The sequence below is a fragment of the Dipodomys ordii genome, unplaced genomic scaffold, assembly GCF_000151885.1.
Source record: "Dipodomys ordii isolate 6190 unplaced genomic scaffold, Dord_2.0 Scaffold46, whole genome shotgun sequence".
In the NCBI taxonomy this organism is placed as follows: domain Eukaryota; kingdom Metazoa; phylum Chordata; class Mammalia; order Rodentia; family Heteromyidae; genus Dipodomys; species Dipodomys ordii.
This window is the reverse complement of record NW_012267262.1, coordinates 12,895,852-12,914,778: the sequence shown is the minus strand read 5'-3', so window position 1 is coordinate 12,914,778 and position 18,927 is coordinate 12,895,852. Positions and strand designations below refer to the sequence as shown.

The 18,927-nt window shown below is 42.2% G+C and overlaps 1 protein-coding gene and 1 pseudogene across 2 annotated transcripts in view; one reads left to right on the top strand and one right to left on the bottom strand.

Moving 5' to 3' along the window:
- The window catches only part of Slc1a2 (solute carrier family 1 (glial high affinity glutamate transporter), member 2), a 126,074-nt gene that overhangs the window by 79,149 nt on the left and 27,998 nt on the right, over nt 1–18,927 (top strand). For both annotated transcript variants that reach the window (XM_013019615.1, XM_013019616.1), the window contains exons 5-6: nt 4,079–4,244; nt 10,442–10,568. In XM_013019615.1, the coding sequence (XP_012875069.1) occupies nt 4,079–4,244; nt 10,442–10,568 (293 nt within the window). The remainder of the gene's footprint in view (nt 1–4,078; nt 4,245–10,441; nt 10,569–18,927) is intronic.
- On the bottom strand, nt 6,191–7,532 carry LOC105988110 (annotated as a pseudogene).

Sequence of the window (18,927 nt, the reverse complement as noted above, 5' to 3'; positions counted from 1 at the left end):
CTCACACTTGCTCAGCTTGCTTGCTCACAGGTGATCCTCTACTATTGAACTACATCTCTAGTCCCATGGTTGTTTTTTTTTTTTTTTTTCTAATTAATTGTAGATGAAGGCTCATAGACTTTTCTGGTCAGACTAGCTTCAAACTATAAACCTCAGATCTCAGCTTCCTGAGTAGCTAGGATTCCAGGAGTGAACTATGGACACCCAGCCACAGGCACTTTTTTTTTTAAATCCATCCTGCTCACAACCCTATGAAGTACCCAGTGGTTCTCAGTTTAGATTGTATAGTAAAACTATGTGTGGTGTTTTTTGTTTGTTTGTTTTTAATACAACTACTAGATGATGATTCATGCCTGTAATCTCAGCTACATGGGAACAAGAGGTAAGAAGATTGTAATCGAAAGGCATGCTGAGTGAGAAGTAAGAGCCTATATGTGAAAAATAACTAAAGCAAAAAAAAAAAAAAGCTGGGGGTATAGCTCTGGTAACAGAGCACTTGCCTAGAAAGTGTGAAGCTGGGGCTGGGAAGGTAGCTCAGTGGTAGAGCGCTTGCCTTGCATGCATGAGGCCCTGGGTTCGATTCCTCAGCAGCACATAAGCAGAAAAATAAAAAGCCAGAAGTGGCGCTGCGGCTCAAGTGGTAGAGTGCTAGCCTTGAGCTGAAGAGCTGAGGGACAGCACCCAGGCTCAGAGTTCAGGCCCCACGACCGGACCAAAAAAAAAAAAAAAAGTATGAAGCTCTAAGGGTTCAGTCTGAATGCCTTAGAAATTGCTAAAAAAAAAAAAAAATCATCCCTCCAAACAAACAACATACAGCCACAGCTACTTTCAACATATAACTCCAACCATACTACTCAATTTACAACCACAACACACAACCCTAACAAATACAAGATATAACTAACTACTCCATACAAGATATAACTACTCCAACATAAATCATGGGCCTGACGAATAATTCTTGCAAATTATGAAAAGTTTAAATAGCATAGAAGCACAGTAAGTAAACATTAGAAGCTCCTTCTACCTCCCAGAAGTTATTCATGTTGACAATTTTGTTTCATTCAGTATGTTTTCTTTGCTATATATGCACATGTGCATATTGCTCTTTCACTTAATGGTGTTTAAGGGTCCATTGTTCCCTTTTTCATGATTGAATAATATTTCTTTTTTTAATTTTTATTTATTTTTTATTGTGAAAATACTGTACAGAGGGGTTACAATTAGATGGGCAAAATAATGAGTACATTTCTTATCAAGTATTGTAGCCTCCTCCTTTGTTTCCCCTTCCCATCCCTTCCCAGCCTCCCCCCGCCTCCCCCTGCATAATATTTCTGAATGATAAATTCCTAGATGTGAAGATGTCCTGACTTTGAATTTTCAGGATATTGCAAAATGGTATTACAGAAGATTTTTGGCAATATTCACTCTCACCAACTGCACATATGCATATGTATCTTTAAAACAGCATTTTTGAAATGGGCGATTGTGATTAGTAGAATCACTGAGGAGTACGCATAGTCCCCCCTCACTGGCCTGTTTTCTGTCCCCAGGGCAAGTTTAGGTCAAAGTATATTTCAGTTGCCACTAGCTCAGGAAGGGTCTAAGCTGAAGCCATTTCCAGGGAACCACAGAAAAATGAATTTAAGAGCCAGGGAAATGCAGAAGTACAGGATATGTTCCCAGCCGTCACCCATTCAGTCAAGAAAAGGGAAGGGGTATGCGTGTGAGGCCACAGCGAGGGGGGGGGAGGGAGTGGGTACAGTGGAGTGAGTAGAGAAAGGTAAAATCCAAAATCCAACTCAGGCACTTCCTTGTTGGCCATGGTTAAATTGAGGTTTTCATTTTTAAGAGAGTTTGAGTCAGGAAGACTATTTAATTTTTAAATCTGGTGATGGAATCTAGAGAATCACAGTCCCAAGCCAGCCCAGACAGAAAAGGCTATGAAACTCCATCTCCAAAGTAATCAGCAAAAAAGTTGACCTGAAAGCTCAAATTGTAGAGCTACAGCTGAGCAAGCAAGGAAACAAGCCAAGCAAGCAAGCCAAGCAAGCATGAGGTCTGGGTTCAAACTTCAATATCTCTCCCCCCCTACCCCGCCAGCCCCCGCCTGCCTGCAAAAAAATCAATCTAGTACGATGGCTGAGTAACTATAATTCTGATCTTGGAAGTGGAAGCAGATAAGAGCAAGGGTGAGTGAATGAGTTCAAAGGAGATGTCAGTTGAGAAAGGATGGTGAGTTGGATTCAGGAAGACAAGAATGCACAGTCAGATTGGCGCTGTCCAATTCAAACAGACTCTGTGAATCAAGGTCTCAGACTGAGGGCTCAGTTTGCATTTCAGGGCTTCTTTCTCCTTGACCTGATGCTCCCAGCTGGTGCTTTTGGAGCTGGATTTTGGAGTCAAACATGACTGGTTTAGAAACCAACTTCAGCAACAAACTAGTGTTCTGCTCTTGGGTTGACTATTTATAAGAGATAGTAGATGGAAAACCAACAGTATTTGGCTTCCTACCTGATCCAGGCAGCCACCATTTGCCAGGTCAATAACATCCATGTGGAGGTCCATGACTCCAATTTCCCCCAAGCTTTAGCTTCTTTAGCATCCTCAGATGGCCAGCAGCTTTCTTCTTGGGATCATGACTTTACCATTTCTAGAAATTTCCCTTCTGGTCATCCAGTGTTCTCTCTTTATGCCACCATGACCTGGATATACCCAGGATCCAGTGAGCTGCCTTCTCTCCTTGTACAGCTAGCATGGGCTTTCTTACTCCCTTCCACAGGTAGCCAGGTTAGCAAAGAGAACACCTGTTTCACCTCTGAGAAGGCTACCCTCTCTTCTCTCCGACTCTTGTTCACAGAGACCCAGCCACAGGAGAACAGAGTCTGCATGGTTTAACATACAGCATAGGCTGTAGAAAGAACTCCATTTGAGTTTAAGTCTGAGCTCTGCCAATAATGACAATGTCCGAAAAGTCACTTGACTTCTCCACACATCCTCTTCTGTGTCTATTCATGGTGTAGCCATCTGTCACCTTCTCTACGCCAGCCCTGACATTCTAGGATTTTGCATGAATTCTATTTTCATGTCATCGGAGGTGGTGGTTTTTAGGTTGAGATAAGAATTTTCACAGCAGTCTGCATACAGAGTGCTTGACACCTTTAAAAATAGAAGCACTGCTATGGATGTCGAGGAGCAGGGAGAGAGGCTGGGGGAACATCTGGCTGGCTGGCACCAGTGCCCAGAGGGAGCCGGTGTTTTCTCATCTTGTATTAAGATCCGAAATGTAAGCACATGTTCCCATCATGGTGGTATCTGGCAGCTGTCACTCCTGGTGCCAAGATGATGATTCCCAACAGAGCCTGGCTCTGGAAGGAGCTCAGACAGAGGGCTAACTTCTGATGGCTGTGTCTGGCAGGAAGGGAGGGCTATTTCACTGGGTCTCTCACCTTTGTAACGATTCCAAGCTGAACCTTTGATATAATCTCGGAGGCACTTATTGTCTTGGGAATGGAAGAAAAAGACATCCAAACTCCAATTGTAAGCTAATATCACTGCATTAGGGTACATTGCTTATGGTACAGTCCAAGTTTAGTTTTATTCACCCATTGTGTATATAGTGCACTGTCATTTTATTAAACATAGAAAACCTTTCCCAAATTTTGTTTGGGCAAATATAAATATATACATATATATGTATTTATATATGAAAATATAAGCATATTTAACTTGTAGAAAACCTTAAAATACCTGGCTGTCTGAGCCGGGTACTGGTGGTTCACATATGTAATACTAGCTACTCAGGAGGCTTAGATCTGCAGACTGCAGTTCGAAGCCAGCCTGGGTAGGAAAACTCATGAGACTCTTTTCTCCAATTAACCACCTGAAAAGATGAAAGTGGAGCTGTGGCTCAAAGTGGTAGAGCAGCTAGCCTTGAGCAGAAAAGCTTGGGACAGCACCCAGGCCCTAAGTTCAAGCCTTACTACTGGCAAAAAGCAAAACAAAAAGACCAAAATGTCTATTCTGTTAGACAAAACATCATTCTTGTGTCCCTCTATCCCCCCCCCCATTTTATTAGATTCAGACGGTGACAAAGAAAGTCCTGGTGGCCCCTCCGTCAGAAGAAGCCAATGCAACCAATGCTGTCATCTCTCTGTTGAACGAGACTGCCACCGAGGCCTCTGAGGAGACAAAGATGGTTATTAAGAAGGGCCTGGAGTTCAAGGACGGGATGAATGTCTTAGGTAAGCCAGCTGGTGGCTGGAATTCATTGTCTTCTATCTCCTGAGGATGGCCAGAACTTTCCTGGCAGGCCTTGGGTCCCTCTCAGCATCTTACTCCTTGCCCAGAAAAACCAGTAACCCTTTTCCTCTAGGGGGAGCAGGAGACTTTCTCTGGGGAATGATTTGAGGTCACTGAGCTGAGGGATGAAGAAAGAGGAAGGGGAGAAGGCAGGGGACTGACTCTGAAGGGATATGACACCTACAAGTGAAGCATGAGAAAACAAAAGGGGACTGACATGTCTTCACTCTCTACATATTATGGGAAAGTCATTTTAGCTGAATCTCCGCTTGATTAACTGGCACAATAATTTCTTTTACTTTGTAAGCATTTTTCCCCCCAGAGGTGTGTCTGTCTGCTGGTGTTTCTGTCCCCTACCAACTCCCACAAGCTGTCAACAAATAAAGAGTTATCAGTATTGTAAAATATAGGAATTGGGGCCCAAAGGGCTTTTCAGATTATGTTGTTTAACTTCCTGAGATTCCAGTGAGCTCTTTCTCCCAGCCTGGTGCCTTCTTAGCATGCCAGACCAGTTCTTCATCTGCAACTGGACAGACCTGGGTTAGGAGGCTTTAGGGAACCCCTCCCATTGGATCTAGGACAAGTTGCTCCTCTTCTGAGCTTCAGTCTGTTTGGTAGACTGTTGCAAAGATTAAACGAGATGGGGCATAGAGAACACCGCAATGCCTGCCCTGAGCTCATTCACATCTGCTGTGGTCATGGTTAAAAGTGGGTGGGGAGGCCAGGTGCCTCTGGGCCCTCTTGTCTGTAATCCTGGCTACTTAGGAGGCTGAGATCCATCCAAGGATGGTTTGAAGCCATCCTGGGCAGGAAAGTCTATAAGACTCTTATTTTCAATTATTCACCAAATAGCCAGAAGTGGGGCTGTGGCTCATGGTAGAGCACTAGCCTTTAGCAAAAGAAAGCTCAGCGACAATGTTCAGGCCCTTGAGTTAAAGCCTCAGGGTTGGCACACCAAAAAATGGTAGTGGGGAGCAGAAGAGCTTCTGAGAAAATATCCTTTTCCTCTGTTTGAGTGGCTTCAATTTGCTCAGTTCATACCCTACTTAGCTATTTTGTGATGAATCCACTCTCCTCTATGACCTTCTACCTCCATTAGAATGGTATTGCAAGTCAAGAAGGGACATTTATCCACAAGATGACAAAAATAAGGAATCTTGATTTATTTTATTAAAATCTCAAAAAGTTACCATTATTATAAAGGTTATATACAGAGGGGCTACAGTTACATAAGTCAGATAATGAGTCCATTTCTTTTTTTTAATTGTGAAAATACCGTACAGAGGGGTTACAATAACATGGGCAAAATAATGAGTACATTTCTTATCAAGCACTGTTGCTTCCTCCTTTGTTTCCCCTTCCCATCCCCCCCACCAAAGTTGTAAAGTTTGTTTTTCAACATAACAACTTGTACATCTCATTGTTTCAATGGGTCCACCTGTATCCCTATTTAAACGATTTGTTTTTTCCCTTCCCCTCCACAAATTATACCAACATCAAATACAGTGAAAACAGAGGTTATACTATGGGGGAGGGACATACAAAGCAACAAAGAAATCATCTTATAAATATGTTAGAAACAATCACATGAAAGAAAAAAACATTTGACTACTTGTCTTGGGGTTCATTCCCCTAACATCACCTTATCTGACCTTTTCTGCTTGACTCAGACATATATACTAGTTATTGCAAATAAGGGAAACCATGGGACCTATGTTTCTTTGGGCCTGGCTTACTTCACTTAATATAAGTTTCTCCAAGTCTTTCCATTTCCTAACAAATGGGATAATGTCAATCTTTCTGATGGAGGCATAGTAATGAGCCCATTTCTTTTGGACAATGTCACCCCTTCCCTCACTGTCTTGGGAATCTTGATTTCTTTTTTTTTATGTTTCTCACTGCATCTTTGATCTGGTCTTTATTCAACAGAGCTGTCCCATATCATGACCTTTATATAATTAAACAGATTGTAATAGTTTATGCAGCAGGCCTCTTTTCTTCTGTGGTAGCTTTCTTTTCCATCGTTGGTTTCTTCTCAGCTGGTTTCTTGGTAGCAGCTGCCTTTTTCCCCAAAGGCTGCTTCTGCTTTTTAACATCAGTAGCCCTCTTTCCTTTCTTACTCACCACGGGCTTCTTCTCTCCAGCCCTCTTTTCTACAGCGGCCTTCTCATCTAATTTGGCTGCCAATGCTGCTGCTTTCTTCGCTCGGATTTTGTGATTTCTTGCCTGGCGAAGAATGGTGTTTCGGCACATGGTCTTTGCATATGGGTTCAGTTTCAACATGATTCTCAGGTTTTTCAGTGGGTTCTTCTTCAGGACTCTGCGATTCATCTTCTTGGGCTCTTTGGATCTCCGGGCTTTTCAAGATTCTGTTGAGGTCTGTATTCAACGTCTTGTGCATAGGAAGGTTATAGTTACTCTTGAGGGAGGCAGCTTGAAAGCACTTTCAGTCCAAATGCAGAAATGTCCCACATGACCACCAGGAGCAAGTTTTAAAATGTTCAATTTGCCAACATTAAGCAAAGTAATTCCAGGGATGTTTCTGAAGGCCTTGATGATTCCATTGTGTTCATTATAGATGATGCAGGGGCCCTTGCACTGGATACGCTGGTGGTTTCTCATTTTGCCCTTGCCAGCTCTCATTCGCTGAGAGGCATAGACCTTCTTGATGTCATTCCAGGCTCTCAGTTTCTTAAGAAGCAAAACAGCCTCCTTGGTCTTCTTGTAACCCTCCACTTTATCTTTGACCACCAAAGGAAGTTCAGGTACTTCCTCAATTCGATGACCTTTAGATATGACCAATGCTGGTAAGGCGAGATGGCCAGGACAGAACAGATAGCATATTGCTTCTGGGTTGTGTTCACTCTAGGGTGCCAACGACGCCATGTTTTGGTTGATGCAAACATGAGACCTCCTCGACACATATTTCCAAAGGCACCCTGGCCAGAACGGTGGGTCCCGCCACCTTGAACTCTGGGAATACAAGCCACAGCTCTGCCTGTACTCCAAGACTCAGCACTGGTCTGATGACCTGCTAATTCACTGACAGCATAAGGCTACCTGTTGTTTTTACGCAAGTTGGTATGAACAAAGTTCACAAGATCTGGTCGAATAGGAGCCTTGAACACAGCGGGTAAAGTGACATTTTTGCCAGATGGCTCCCCCTTTTTGGAGTACACTGATATCAGGGGACAAGCTCACGCCATGGCGGGGAGAGGAGAAAGCCACGCTCCTCTTGACCCGGCAGCTCTTGCAGGAAAAGAGGAATCTTGATTTCTAAGCAAGGCCTCCCAAAGAAGACTTCTAAGGGCTCCAGTGAGAGTTACTGAGAAACAAGCCCGCTCAGTTGTCCTGTTTCTGTCACTGAAGACATCAAATGGCTTTATTTCCTTCCTTTGGTTATCATATAAAATACTGGGTGTCCAAGTTAAATATGAATTATAGAGAAATGACAGTGTTTCCATGTACCTATAGCCCAAAGATTGTACAGGATATATGAATACAGAATAGTGATTCATTGGGTATATGAAATTCAGAATATAATCGGGCATCCTGTTTGTTATGAATTTAGTGGTCCTATTCTCTACCCATCCAGATTGTAGAGAAGTAGAGGGAGCAGAGCTGCCCAGCCACTGAGGAACAGAAGTGAATCTTTTGTTGTTGTTGTTTGGTCTGACAGAAGCCGCTGTGTAGGAGAAAGGAGAGGAGATAAGCTCACTGGGTTCCCAATTGTTGACAGTTGGTGGGAGGTGATGGCTGGCAGGAGGGAGGAGAAAATGCAGTGGGAAAGTTCCTCTGAGAAGAAGCTTTTGCAAATAATCTCAGCCTCCACCCAGGAAGAAATTTTTCCTCCCATTGCCCAGATATCTATAACCCTTTCAGAACCCTCTTGATCCTCCTCTGGGTAGGCACCCTCCTGATCAAAATGTTCCCCACTCTGGAGTAGGCTAAGATTGGGAGCTACAGGGCCAATACTTGGGAGAGAATTGTGTAGCCATTTTGGGTTGTTTTGAGAGTCTCAGTGGATTCTAGAAAGTCACATGCCCAATGGCAGTGCTGGGGTGTTTCAACACACTTACTGTGCTCTCCATCCGGCTGGCCAAGTCTAAGAGAGCTTTGTTCAAGGGAAACAGCCACCTGTCCCAGCAAGCAATTCCAATTAGGCAATGTTTACTGAGGGAAATGACAGACTCAAATGCCCTTGTCCATCCAATGCAGTTCAAGGCTGTGCAAAGGCAAAGGAGGTTCGATGGTTGAGAAACTTCACATTTACCATAGTGGCTGAGATACAATTCTTTCCATGATCTTCCAAGGGAGGGAGGGTAGAGGCTTTTTGTTTTGCTTTTTGTTTTTTTTCCCCTGTCTTTCTTCTCTTTGGAAAGTCCTGATGATTAGCACTGTAATAAATGCAGATACAGCCCTGGCTCTGCCTTCTACTTTTTAAAGGATTTGTTTAATCTCCACAGATCCAAAAAGCCTCCACAACCAATTCTAGGCTCCCAAGTGCTTAACTCCAACTCCTCCTCCTCCTCCTCCTCCTCCTCCTCCTCTTCTCATAAATATGGCTAATATGGGCAAACCACGAGGGCAGATTTTTCATCCCAATTCTTGGGGACCTTAAAACACTGTGCATTTTCTCCTCAAATGGTTTTAACTAAGTGGTACTAGGTATTCATAGTAAGAATACTCCCAGATGGATTGCTTTTCACCACATTCCAAAACAAACTGCACTCCATGGGCTTGAGAGGTGGGAATAGCTTGAAATTGATTTTGTACATTACTGGAGAACTAGTCCATTCTGTCCCAGGTCTGATCTTCATTAAGTGCTTGTCTTTCTTGGACCAATAACTCACTTGTGAAGTCATTTGTCAAGCTTTCTGGCCAAGAGTGAAAAGAGGAGATATTACATATCAAGTATATTAGCATTCCTGTGTACAAGAGATGAATGGCTGAAGAGAAAGGTTCCTGCAAAGGGTAGTTAATCTAGATTGATATGTGCTTGGTGTGGAGAGGGCAGTGGTTTTGATGACTAGATAAACATAAAAGCCAGCATCTCAGAAGAAATTCCCCTCTGATAGAATCAAACTGCAGTGCTATAATTTACCCAATAGCACTTAAGATTCCTGACATAACTGGATGCAATATAAAAATAAATACAATAGAGAGGGACTAGAAATTAGGCTTGTCAACTAGGGCATGGTGGGGATGAGGCAAAGGAGAGATGAGAAGATAGCCCATACTTTACAGTTAGAGACAAAGCCAGTGGATGAGCCGAGTCCTGTAGCTAAGGATAGAGCAACCTTGATTTGTAGTCCATGTAGGTAGTTAAAATTGGGTTCCATAGGCTGGGCCTAATGGGCCAGACACTGGGGAGCATGGTGATTGGCAGTCAGAACTCTATACATCCCAGGGAACACTGTATACCCCAGTACATTGGTGGGTTGAGGTAAAATACTGAGGGGAAGAGAAATTACAAACTGGCATGGTGGCAAGGGAACCTTCTGGGGAGAGAAAAGTCAGACCTATACCTGGAAGACTAAAGTATAGAGTAGATCACCAAGGATTCAGGCATAGCTGATGAGCTAAAAGCTAACACCGAAAGCAGACCCAAGGATGAATGTCAGATTTGACCCAGGGTCTAGGGCATCTTGACACTGACATCAAGAGGGTTGGGACTAGTTCCTCCAACCTTCCTAGCCTTGGGTTAGAGTTGATTAAGGAGGCTGGTGTGGAGCTGTGCCAAGTGAAGGAATAGCCAAGGAGCTAGGAACTGGCAAAAATCTGGTAATAGAATCTATATTGTGTCTTTATTATCCTAAAAAATAAAAATAAAAAAGAAGAGCATTTGAACTCTGTGTGTGTGTGTGTGTGTGTGTGTGTGTGTGTACACTAGGGCTTGAATTCAGATCCTGGGCAATGTCCCTTAGCATGTTTGCTCAAAGCTGGCACTGTACCACTTGAACCATAGTTCTACTTCTGGCTTCTTGGTGATTAATTGGAGATGAATCTCACAGACTTTCCTGCCTGGGCTGGCTTTGAACCATTCTCAGATCCCAGTTTCCTGAGTACTTAGAATTACAGGCATGAGCCACTTTGCCGGTTTAATTGGTCCTTTTGTGTGATGTGATTCACCCAACAGGTTTGATCGGGTTTTTCATTGCTTTTGGCATTGCCATGGGGAAGATGGGTGAGCAGGCAAAGCTGATGGTGGATTTTTTCAACATTCTGAATGAGATTGTCATGAAGTTAGTGATCATGATCATGTGGTAAGTGCACTTGTTCTTGTCATTGTACTGGGGTAGGAGGAGGTGTTGGGGTCTCCAGAGGAGGCTGGAGCCTTCTCAGCAGGAAAGAATTTATGTGTGCTGATTATGTGATTTATGTGGCCTTTTGCTAAAATGTTGAGATAGGGATGGAAATCTCTTTTTTTTGAGCTTCCTCTCGATATGATGGCCACTGAACAAATCGATGCATTGCCGATTTTCTTTGCCTATGTGTTGAGAATGAGTTTTATTGCTTAACATGTCTCTCTTAGTTCCAGGCTATTAAACCAAGTATTGTAGACAAGGTGGTTTATGCACAAAAGAAATTTATTTCTCATCATTCTGGAGGATCAAGGTGTTAATGTGGTCAGGTTCTAAATGAGGGTCCTCTTTTGGGTTGTAGAGGCTAACTTCTCACTGTAACCTCACCTGGTAGAGAAAGAGCAAGTAAGCTCTCTGGAGTCCTTTTTCCAAGGGTACTCTTTCAGACTGTTCCAGCTACTGTAACTAAACACCTTAGACTGTTTAGGCACTGGTGGCTTATACCTATAAAGCTGAGAACTGAGGATCATGGTTCAAAGCCAGCCCAGGCAGGAAAGTCCATGAGCTTTTATCTCCAGTTAACCACCCAAACAACTGGAACTAGAGCTGTGGCTCAAGTGGTAGAGCGCCAGACTTGAGCTGAAGAGCTGAGGGACAGCATCCAGGCCCAGAGTTCAAGCCCCATGACTGAAAAAAAAAGAATAAATAATAGAAATGTATTGTTCAGCGTTCTGGAGACTGACAAGTCCAAGGATCAAGGCATTAGCAGATCTGGTGTCTGGAGAGGAACTGCTCCTCAGAGATGGCTCTGTCTATGCATGTTCACATGGTAGAAGAAACAGATACTAATCCACTCTTGAGGGCTCACCTCCCAATGTTCCATCTGCCACTGCCACTATACAGGATGTCAAGTTTCAACATATGGAAGGAATAGTAGGATTTCATTCTTATGCCCTGGTTACCTCTGAAGACCCATATCCTCACACCCATTGGTTGTGCGGAGTAGGAATTCAGCCTATGAATTGTGGAGTTCAGACTGATTTCATATACCTTCTGTTACTGGCTAAGGACAAAATCAAAAGAAGCATAGTATTCTATGATATGTGAAATTATGTGAAATGTACACCCAGTGCCTATATGTAAAGTTTTACTGGAACATAGCCATGCCCACCCATCCTTTTTGGTTCATTGTCTATGGCTTAATGACAGAGTCAGATAGTTGCCACTGGGATTGTTGAGCCCCTCAACCTAAAGTATGTGCCATCTGGCTTTTTGTATAAAATATTTGCTTATTCCAACATTGGAAGGATAAGAGACAGTATTAGAAACCCAATAATCATTCTAGCATTGTTATCAGAGGCAAAAAACCGAAGCCAAGACACCAAGGGCATGGAGTCACCCAGGAATAGCTGCTCCAACTGTCTAATGTTCAAAATAATGTCTTAGCCTTGGGTCATTTATGACTTGTACAGGGAAGAAAAGAAGTAGTAATTGTCAGCCGATGGAAACAAAAAAAATGAGTTGCAGAGATATTTAAGGTATACAGTGAGAGGGGTAAAAGGGACAAGGTTGACTGGCATCTATTGTATGCATCATATAGAAATGTCACCACAAATTGTCCTTTCTGTGCAACTAAAGTAAGCTGATTTTTTTTTAAATCATAAAGAAGGAAGTATAAGTGGTCAGTCTTACCTTCTGGTTTTACAGAACACTGTAGCATAGAAGTTACACTAGATCTTACTTCTTTTACTATTATCATGATCATTCTTATAATAAAATAATAAAAGCTATAATAAAAGCTATCATTTATTGATTTCGTTTACCACCCTGAGTAAGGTCAGAAGCTTTTTATCTACCAAATGTAATCCCAACAATCCTGAATGGATGGCATTATTGTTTCCATTTTCCAAAAAAGGCAACTGAGGCTCATCGAGGTACATTAACTTGACCTAAAATTATATCACCAGGAAGAGCACAAGCTGGAGTTCATAATGGCATCAGTCAAAATCCTTGATACCTACATGGTTGGTTTCACTGCAAGTGCATTTGTAGTCTGTGATTCTGAAATCTCAGCTAGGTCATTTTCAATTCTTAGAAGCTTCTAGTGTTTCCATTGCGATCATAGCTTTATCAGGAAGCTTTTTGAGATGTTTGTTTCAGATCCCTGGGCCGGTCCTGTTTCAACAAAATAAACCATTATTAGAACCAGACATTATCTGCATTCTCTTTTCCACAGGAAATGTGGATCACATATTCCCAATCTCTCCCCCAATCCTCCTGTGATCTTTCCCCACCTTTCTATGGGCATCTTCCATTAGGATTCTAGCTTCCTTTCCTTACTTCCTATCCCCAACTTAACTAGCCAACAATCTGTTCTTGTGCTATTTTCAACTCTACAGAACCAAACATAGTGAAGTTTGTAGTCACTTGTTATTACCAGTTTAGAAATAGACACAGGGGGTTGACTGAGGGCTACCAAGTTTTAGATCAAGAAGATATCCTTCACAATGCCTTGAACCAGATCTGGCTTGTTCAAAACATTGCTATATTGCACTTCTGGTGGATGTGCCAGTTCAACTCAGGGCACGGGCCTTGTCTCTGAGCTTCTTTTGCTCAAAACTAGCACCAAAGCTCCACTTCTGGGTTTTTTTTGTTGTTGTTGTTATTGGTCGTAGGACTTGAACTCTGGGCCTAGGCATTGTCCCTAAGCTCTTAAGCTCAAGGTGAGCTCTCTACCACTTGAGCCACAGTGCCACTTCCGGTTTTCTAGTGGTTTATTGGAGATAAGAGTCTCACAGACTTTCCTGCCCAGACTGGGTTTGAACCCCAATCCTCAGACTCAGCCTCCTTAGTAGCTAGGATTACAGGCATGAGCCACTGGCGCCCGGCAAACACTTTGGATTTTTAAGGGTGGTTTACTAGAGATGAGTCTCCCAGACTTTCCTGCCTATGCTGGCTTCAAACCATGAATCTCAGATCCCAGCCTCTTGAGTAGCTAGGATTACAGGCATACACCCCTGGTACCCAGCTTGCTTTATTGTACCTTTAAATCATAAAATATATACTTGTAAAATAGAATTTTCTCTTTTGTTACAGTACTGATTCTTCCATTTCCTAGATAATGCTTGACTTCTGAATAGTTCTTTTGCTGTCCAAAATATCTTTTAACCATCCTTCATATCCATCTTTATATCCATCTGAAGACATATCCATCCATGACAGTCCTTCATATCCCTTTGGGAGTTTAATTACTAATAATACATAAAGCAGAATAGGCTTCTTGCTTAAATATTAGGATCTGCCCACTTCCTAGAATTTGTGGCAGAAAGTCCATCCTTGCTCTAAAGATACAGTTCATGTTTTTTTAGTCTGGTGCCAATGGCATGGGATATGTGTACAAATTCATTCCTGCCTCCAGACTGACATCAGTCAGTGGGAGCCTTGTAGAAAGGGAAATCTAGGAAATCCAATGAGTCAGTGAGATTAAATCATGACTTCCCTTTTCTCCAGGGATGTAGGGCGGTGTGCAGTAAGAACTCTCCCATTCTTTGAAACCCAAACTCCTGAACTTTTATTATGATCCAGGGAGAGGCAGGAATGAAGGTGGGAATGAATTGCAGGACTGATTTCTGACAGTTGTTCAGTTACCTCATGTAGGCAAATGGTCAGGAGGGCATTGCGTGACCCAAGACATGTTCCCATCATTTCTCAGGCATGTCAGCTACAGCGTCCCTTAATAAGAATGTATGTGAGAAGGCTCTGGGTAAAACAGCTAACCACTCTCCAACTGACCCCTCAAAGCAGAAACAGTTGTTTTGTATTCTTCTCTGTGTAGCAGTAAGAATAGGAATAATAGAAAAATATAATGTTGAGAAGATAATAATTATTGTTATCATTAAACTACAATTTAGAGTTATTAAATTCCTGCTGTGTGTTTAGTATTAATTACCTCATATGAACTGTTTTCACTTATTATTAAAAAATAATAATGATTATTAAAACACAAGATTTATTGTAGGATGGACGGGGATGGTGGGATGGTATAGACCTGAAGAAGTGGAGGTAAAGAACGAAGAGGAGAATATTCCTCCAGGAGGAAAGGGCAAATTGAAGGCTTCTGAGGATCAGAAGAGAAGTCAGGAGTTGGAGTGTGGATAACGGGCCAGAGGTGGTGAGGTTGGAGAGGTAGACAGGAGAGGGGATCCCCAGAGTCCTGAAGGCCACCTGCTGGTTGGGGTTTTATTGATTCACAACAGGAAACTCCTAGAGGCTGTAGGAACTGATTATTACTCTATCCTGATGGAAAGTTCTAATCTACACGTGGTACCTCAACAAAAATCATTCTGAGTAGCTAAAATACTTGTCTCTACATGGGCTGAGAAAAATAAGGGTTAGATTACCTCAGGAGCCTGAGTAGAAGCAGTGCCTTTAGGTAACTCTTGGGATATGTTTTTGGGGTTTTTTTAACTCTTTATTTACTGTGTCTTACAGTTCTAAGTTCTGTTACACTAGTGTTGGTATTGGGACATGTGGAACAAAGCTGGAGTCTTAGGGCAGAGCAAGAAAGTCCATTGGCTTACCTCCACTAAAGTATCTATCCTACCATAGGTACCAAGCTCAAAAACGCTAATCCTATTCACATATAAGACCTTGGAGGTCTTAAATTAATCAGAGCCAAGGTAAATGGTTTTCAAAGGCTAACCAAGTAATACAGGAGTTTCATCCATTACAGATTAGGCATTTCGTTCTTTGAAATATTGATTTCCAAAAACATCTGAATTCCCTGGGAACAGGAAGGATATGTAAACTACAAAAATCCCATGACTAGCTCTTTCAGTAAATAGTATGCTAAATGTTCAGAGAAGTTACACCTTTGGGTTCCCCCCATAAGGGTAGTCTCCTTTAGTCTGACTATTTGTCTGTGAATGTCTAAAGACTTTGTAGGTTATCATGTCCAGTTATAATTTTAGATCTGGCTTCCCCATAAGGGAAAAAACAAACAAACATGTGGTGTTTGCCTCTCTGAGCTTGGCTTACCTCATTTAGCATGATTTGTTGTAGGTTCATCCACATTTCCCTGCAGATGACATAATATTATTCCTTATAATGGATGAGTAAAATTCCATTATATATGTGTGTGCAGATATACATCTATATATGTATATATATACACACATACATGTATAGATTATATTACAGTTTATTGATCTACTCTGGTCTGTGAGTGTAAAAAGACATGAGTTCTGACTGGGTTGAAAGCAGATGAGGGCAAGGTATCTTGGTGGTATCTTTAGGTTGATGAGGGCTAGAGCTCATGATGGAGACTAGAATGGAAAGAAAAAGACTTGAATCATCCAGTGCTGAATAGATAGGCAGTGGCTATGAAGACAGTTCACAGAGCTGAGAACATAACACATTTATGGACAACAGGGAAGCCCCTCCCTCTTCCTAGCTCAATGGTCAGGTCCTTCTCACTTAGAAATGGGCCCAACAATTACTGGACATCACTTGCTTTGGGTTTTTCAATGGAGTCTCAGCCTCTGTACACCCTGGTTTGTGCTTTATCTCAGAAGTTTTGAGTAGTGACTGAACGGTATGGGATTTGCTTCTTCTTTTTCAAGAAAACTCATTTTCAATAAGAATTCATTGATAAGGAACCCAAAATCTGACTGATAAGAGATTTACAGAACTGGGGAATGAAGTGAGGGCCTTCCATTTGCTAGACAAGCACTCTATTGTTAGAATCACATTTCCAATCCATTTGCTTTGAGTTTATTTTTCAGATAGGATATTAGAATAACCTTCTCTGACATGGCTTCAAACTGCAATCCTCCAACTTCTGCCTCCCAAGTAGCTAGGATTATAGGTATGGCCAATCATGCTCAGCCCTGTGACTTGTTTTAAAAAACAGATAGAGTTGGGCGCTGGTGGCTCATGCCTGTAATTCTAGCCACTCAGGAGGCTGAGATATAAGGATAATGGTTCAAAGCCAGCCCAGGCAGGAAAGTCTGTGAGGCTCTTATCTCCAATAAACCACTCAGAAAACTGGAAGTGTTGTTATGGCTCAAGTGGTAGAGTGCTAGCCTTGAGCTGAAGAGCTGAGGAACAGCACCCAGGCCCAGAGTTCAAGCCCCATGAACGACAAAGTAAAAACCAGATACAATGAAGAAATGGCCCCCAAAGGCCTCATAGTACAAAGGGTCTATCCTTGTCCTAATTAATGTTCATACTAGTTCTGGAGGCTATGGCATTTGGGTTAGCAAGAGCTCCTGCATTTCCTATTATCCCTAACACTTCACCTTCTGACCTTGGATTAACTCTACATTTCTACTGGTGGCTCATACTTTCCCCAGCAAGCTGAGTGCTCCAGAAGTAAACTTTTTCTCTCTCTTTCTCTCCTCCCTCTGGCTCTGACTCCACCATACGCTCCAGGACTCTCCAAAGCTACTATTCCTGGGCAAAGAGCCTTGAAAACATTTTCTCCCCATTTTATAAATTGTTTGACCCAGAAAAAAAGCCAAAGTAAGGGGAGAGGAAAATTGAATGGTGCCCCAAACAGCTCATTTCTTTTTGTTGTTGTTTGTTTTCTGGATATTTTTAAAGGGTTATTGGTGCCTGGAAAAGAATTGGTCTGTTGGTTTATAAAGATAAATGCTTTCTGGCTTTATAGGAAGGTGCATTCTGTTCAGTGATTCATAATCTCAGTGGCAAAGTGCTGGGCCTTCTGATTTATGTGACTATAGTCACAGCAGGAGAATGTAAAATGGAGGGAAAGACTGGGGGTGTGACAACATGAGGGAAGATTTGTTTCTGACTCCCTTCCTGTCTAGCAAAGCAGCTCCAACTGTGGTCAGCTTGAACACCAGGGAAAGGACAAGTAAGGTTCAGGTTTGAAGCTCAGCATGGCTATGTGAATGCTCTAGTTCTTTCAGATGCAAATCAGTTCTTTTAGGATCCGGTTCCTTTTGAGAGACTATATTACTCATAAAAACATCTGTCCAAGCCCAGTGCCCGTGGCTCACGACTGTAATCCTAGCTACTCAGGAGACTTAGATTTGAGGACCTCTGTTCAAAACCAGCCCAAGCAGCAAAGTCTGCAAGACTCTTACCTCCAATTTACCCCTACAAGGCTGGAACTGAAGCTGTGGCTAGCTAGCCTTGAACAACAACAACAACAAAAAGCTCAGGCAAAAAACAAACACTGGGTAGCCTGTGAGATGTTTTAGAAAGCCTCATTCACTCAGACTTGACTCAGTAAGAGGATATATGTGTAAAAACAGACCCCAGAAGGGATTGCTTTGTCTGGAGCAAAGGACTAATGCTATCAATAGAGCTGAGTTTTAAAAAAAGAAAGAAAGAAAGAATAAACACATATGCAAGGTCAACTATTTAGTTGTCATGGCAACTTAGTGAGAGTCAGCCTCTCTAAGCCTTGATGTCCTTGTCTGGAAAATGGGGAATGAACCACTTTTGCAAGGTGACAAGTGACTAGACCCGTCCATGCCTTCTGCAGTTGTTTATGTCTCCTCTGCTCTGTGTAGCCTCTTCTTAATCCTGGAAAGGGCTACATCCAGGAGCAATGGCAAAAGCCCAAGTCTGTTTAGGCAATCCTCTTTCCTAAACCCCTGTCCCTGCTGGGGCCCTAGCTGGGGATTTTATTTCCTCCATTGTTGTTCTCACAAGTGTGTTTATAATTTTTAGTAAGGTATCAGCTTTCCCACACATACAGTCAGAAACTATCACAGGCTAAGCTAATCATGCCCTAACAAAACCACATTGGATAAGGGAAAGTTTAAATTAAAAAAAAAAAAAAGCCAGTGTTACCAAACGAAATGGTTTTCTAAAGAGTGGGAACAGGATAATTGGCAAGCTCTCTATAAAACAATAATAATACAGAGATGGGAAAGAAGTTTATGTGAGTTGAATTAGTATATTGTAAAGTATCTGCTTATCTACAAAGAGCGAGGATTGCTCACGGAAAGGAAATGGGGTGGGGAACTCCCTCCCCCTCCTACACCAATCCTGGAGTTGTTTTCTTCCTAGTTTTGTAGTTTAGGGCTGATTATTTCAATTTTCCAAACTACAGTGTGTTCCTTTTCCAAATAAGAATAAAGATACCTAGATTGTTGGGTTGCGGTAGCAATTAAGTGAGGCTGAGAGCGTGTGTCTCATGCCATAGTCATGGAACACAATGAGTGGTAGCCAGCATCCTGTTAATGTAGGAAAAAATACTTTCAGGCTTAGAAGTCATCAAACCACATTTCTCTAAATGTACTTTTTGGCTTGGATGCTTTTCTTGTGAAAAGCGAGCTTCCTTTCT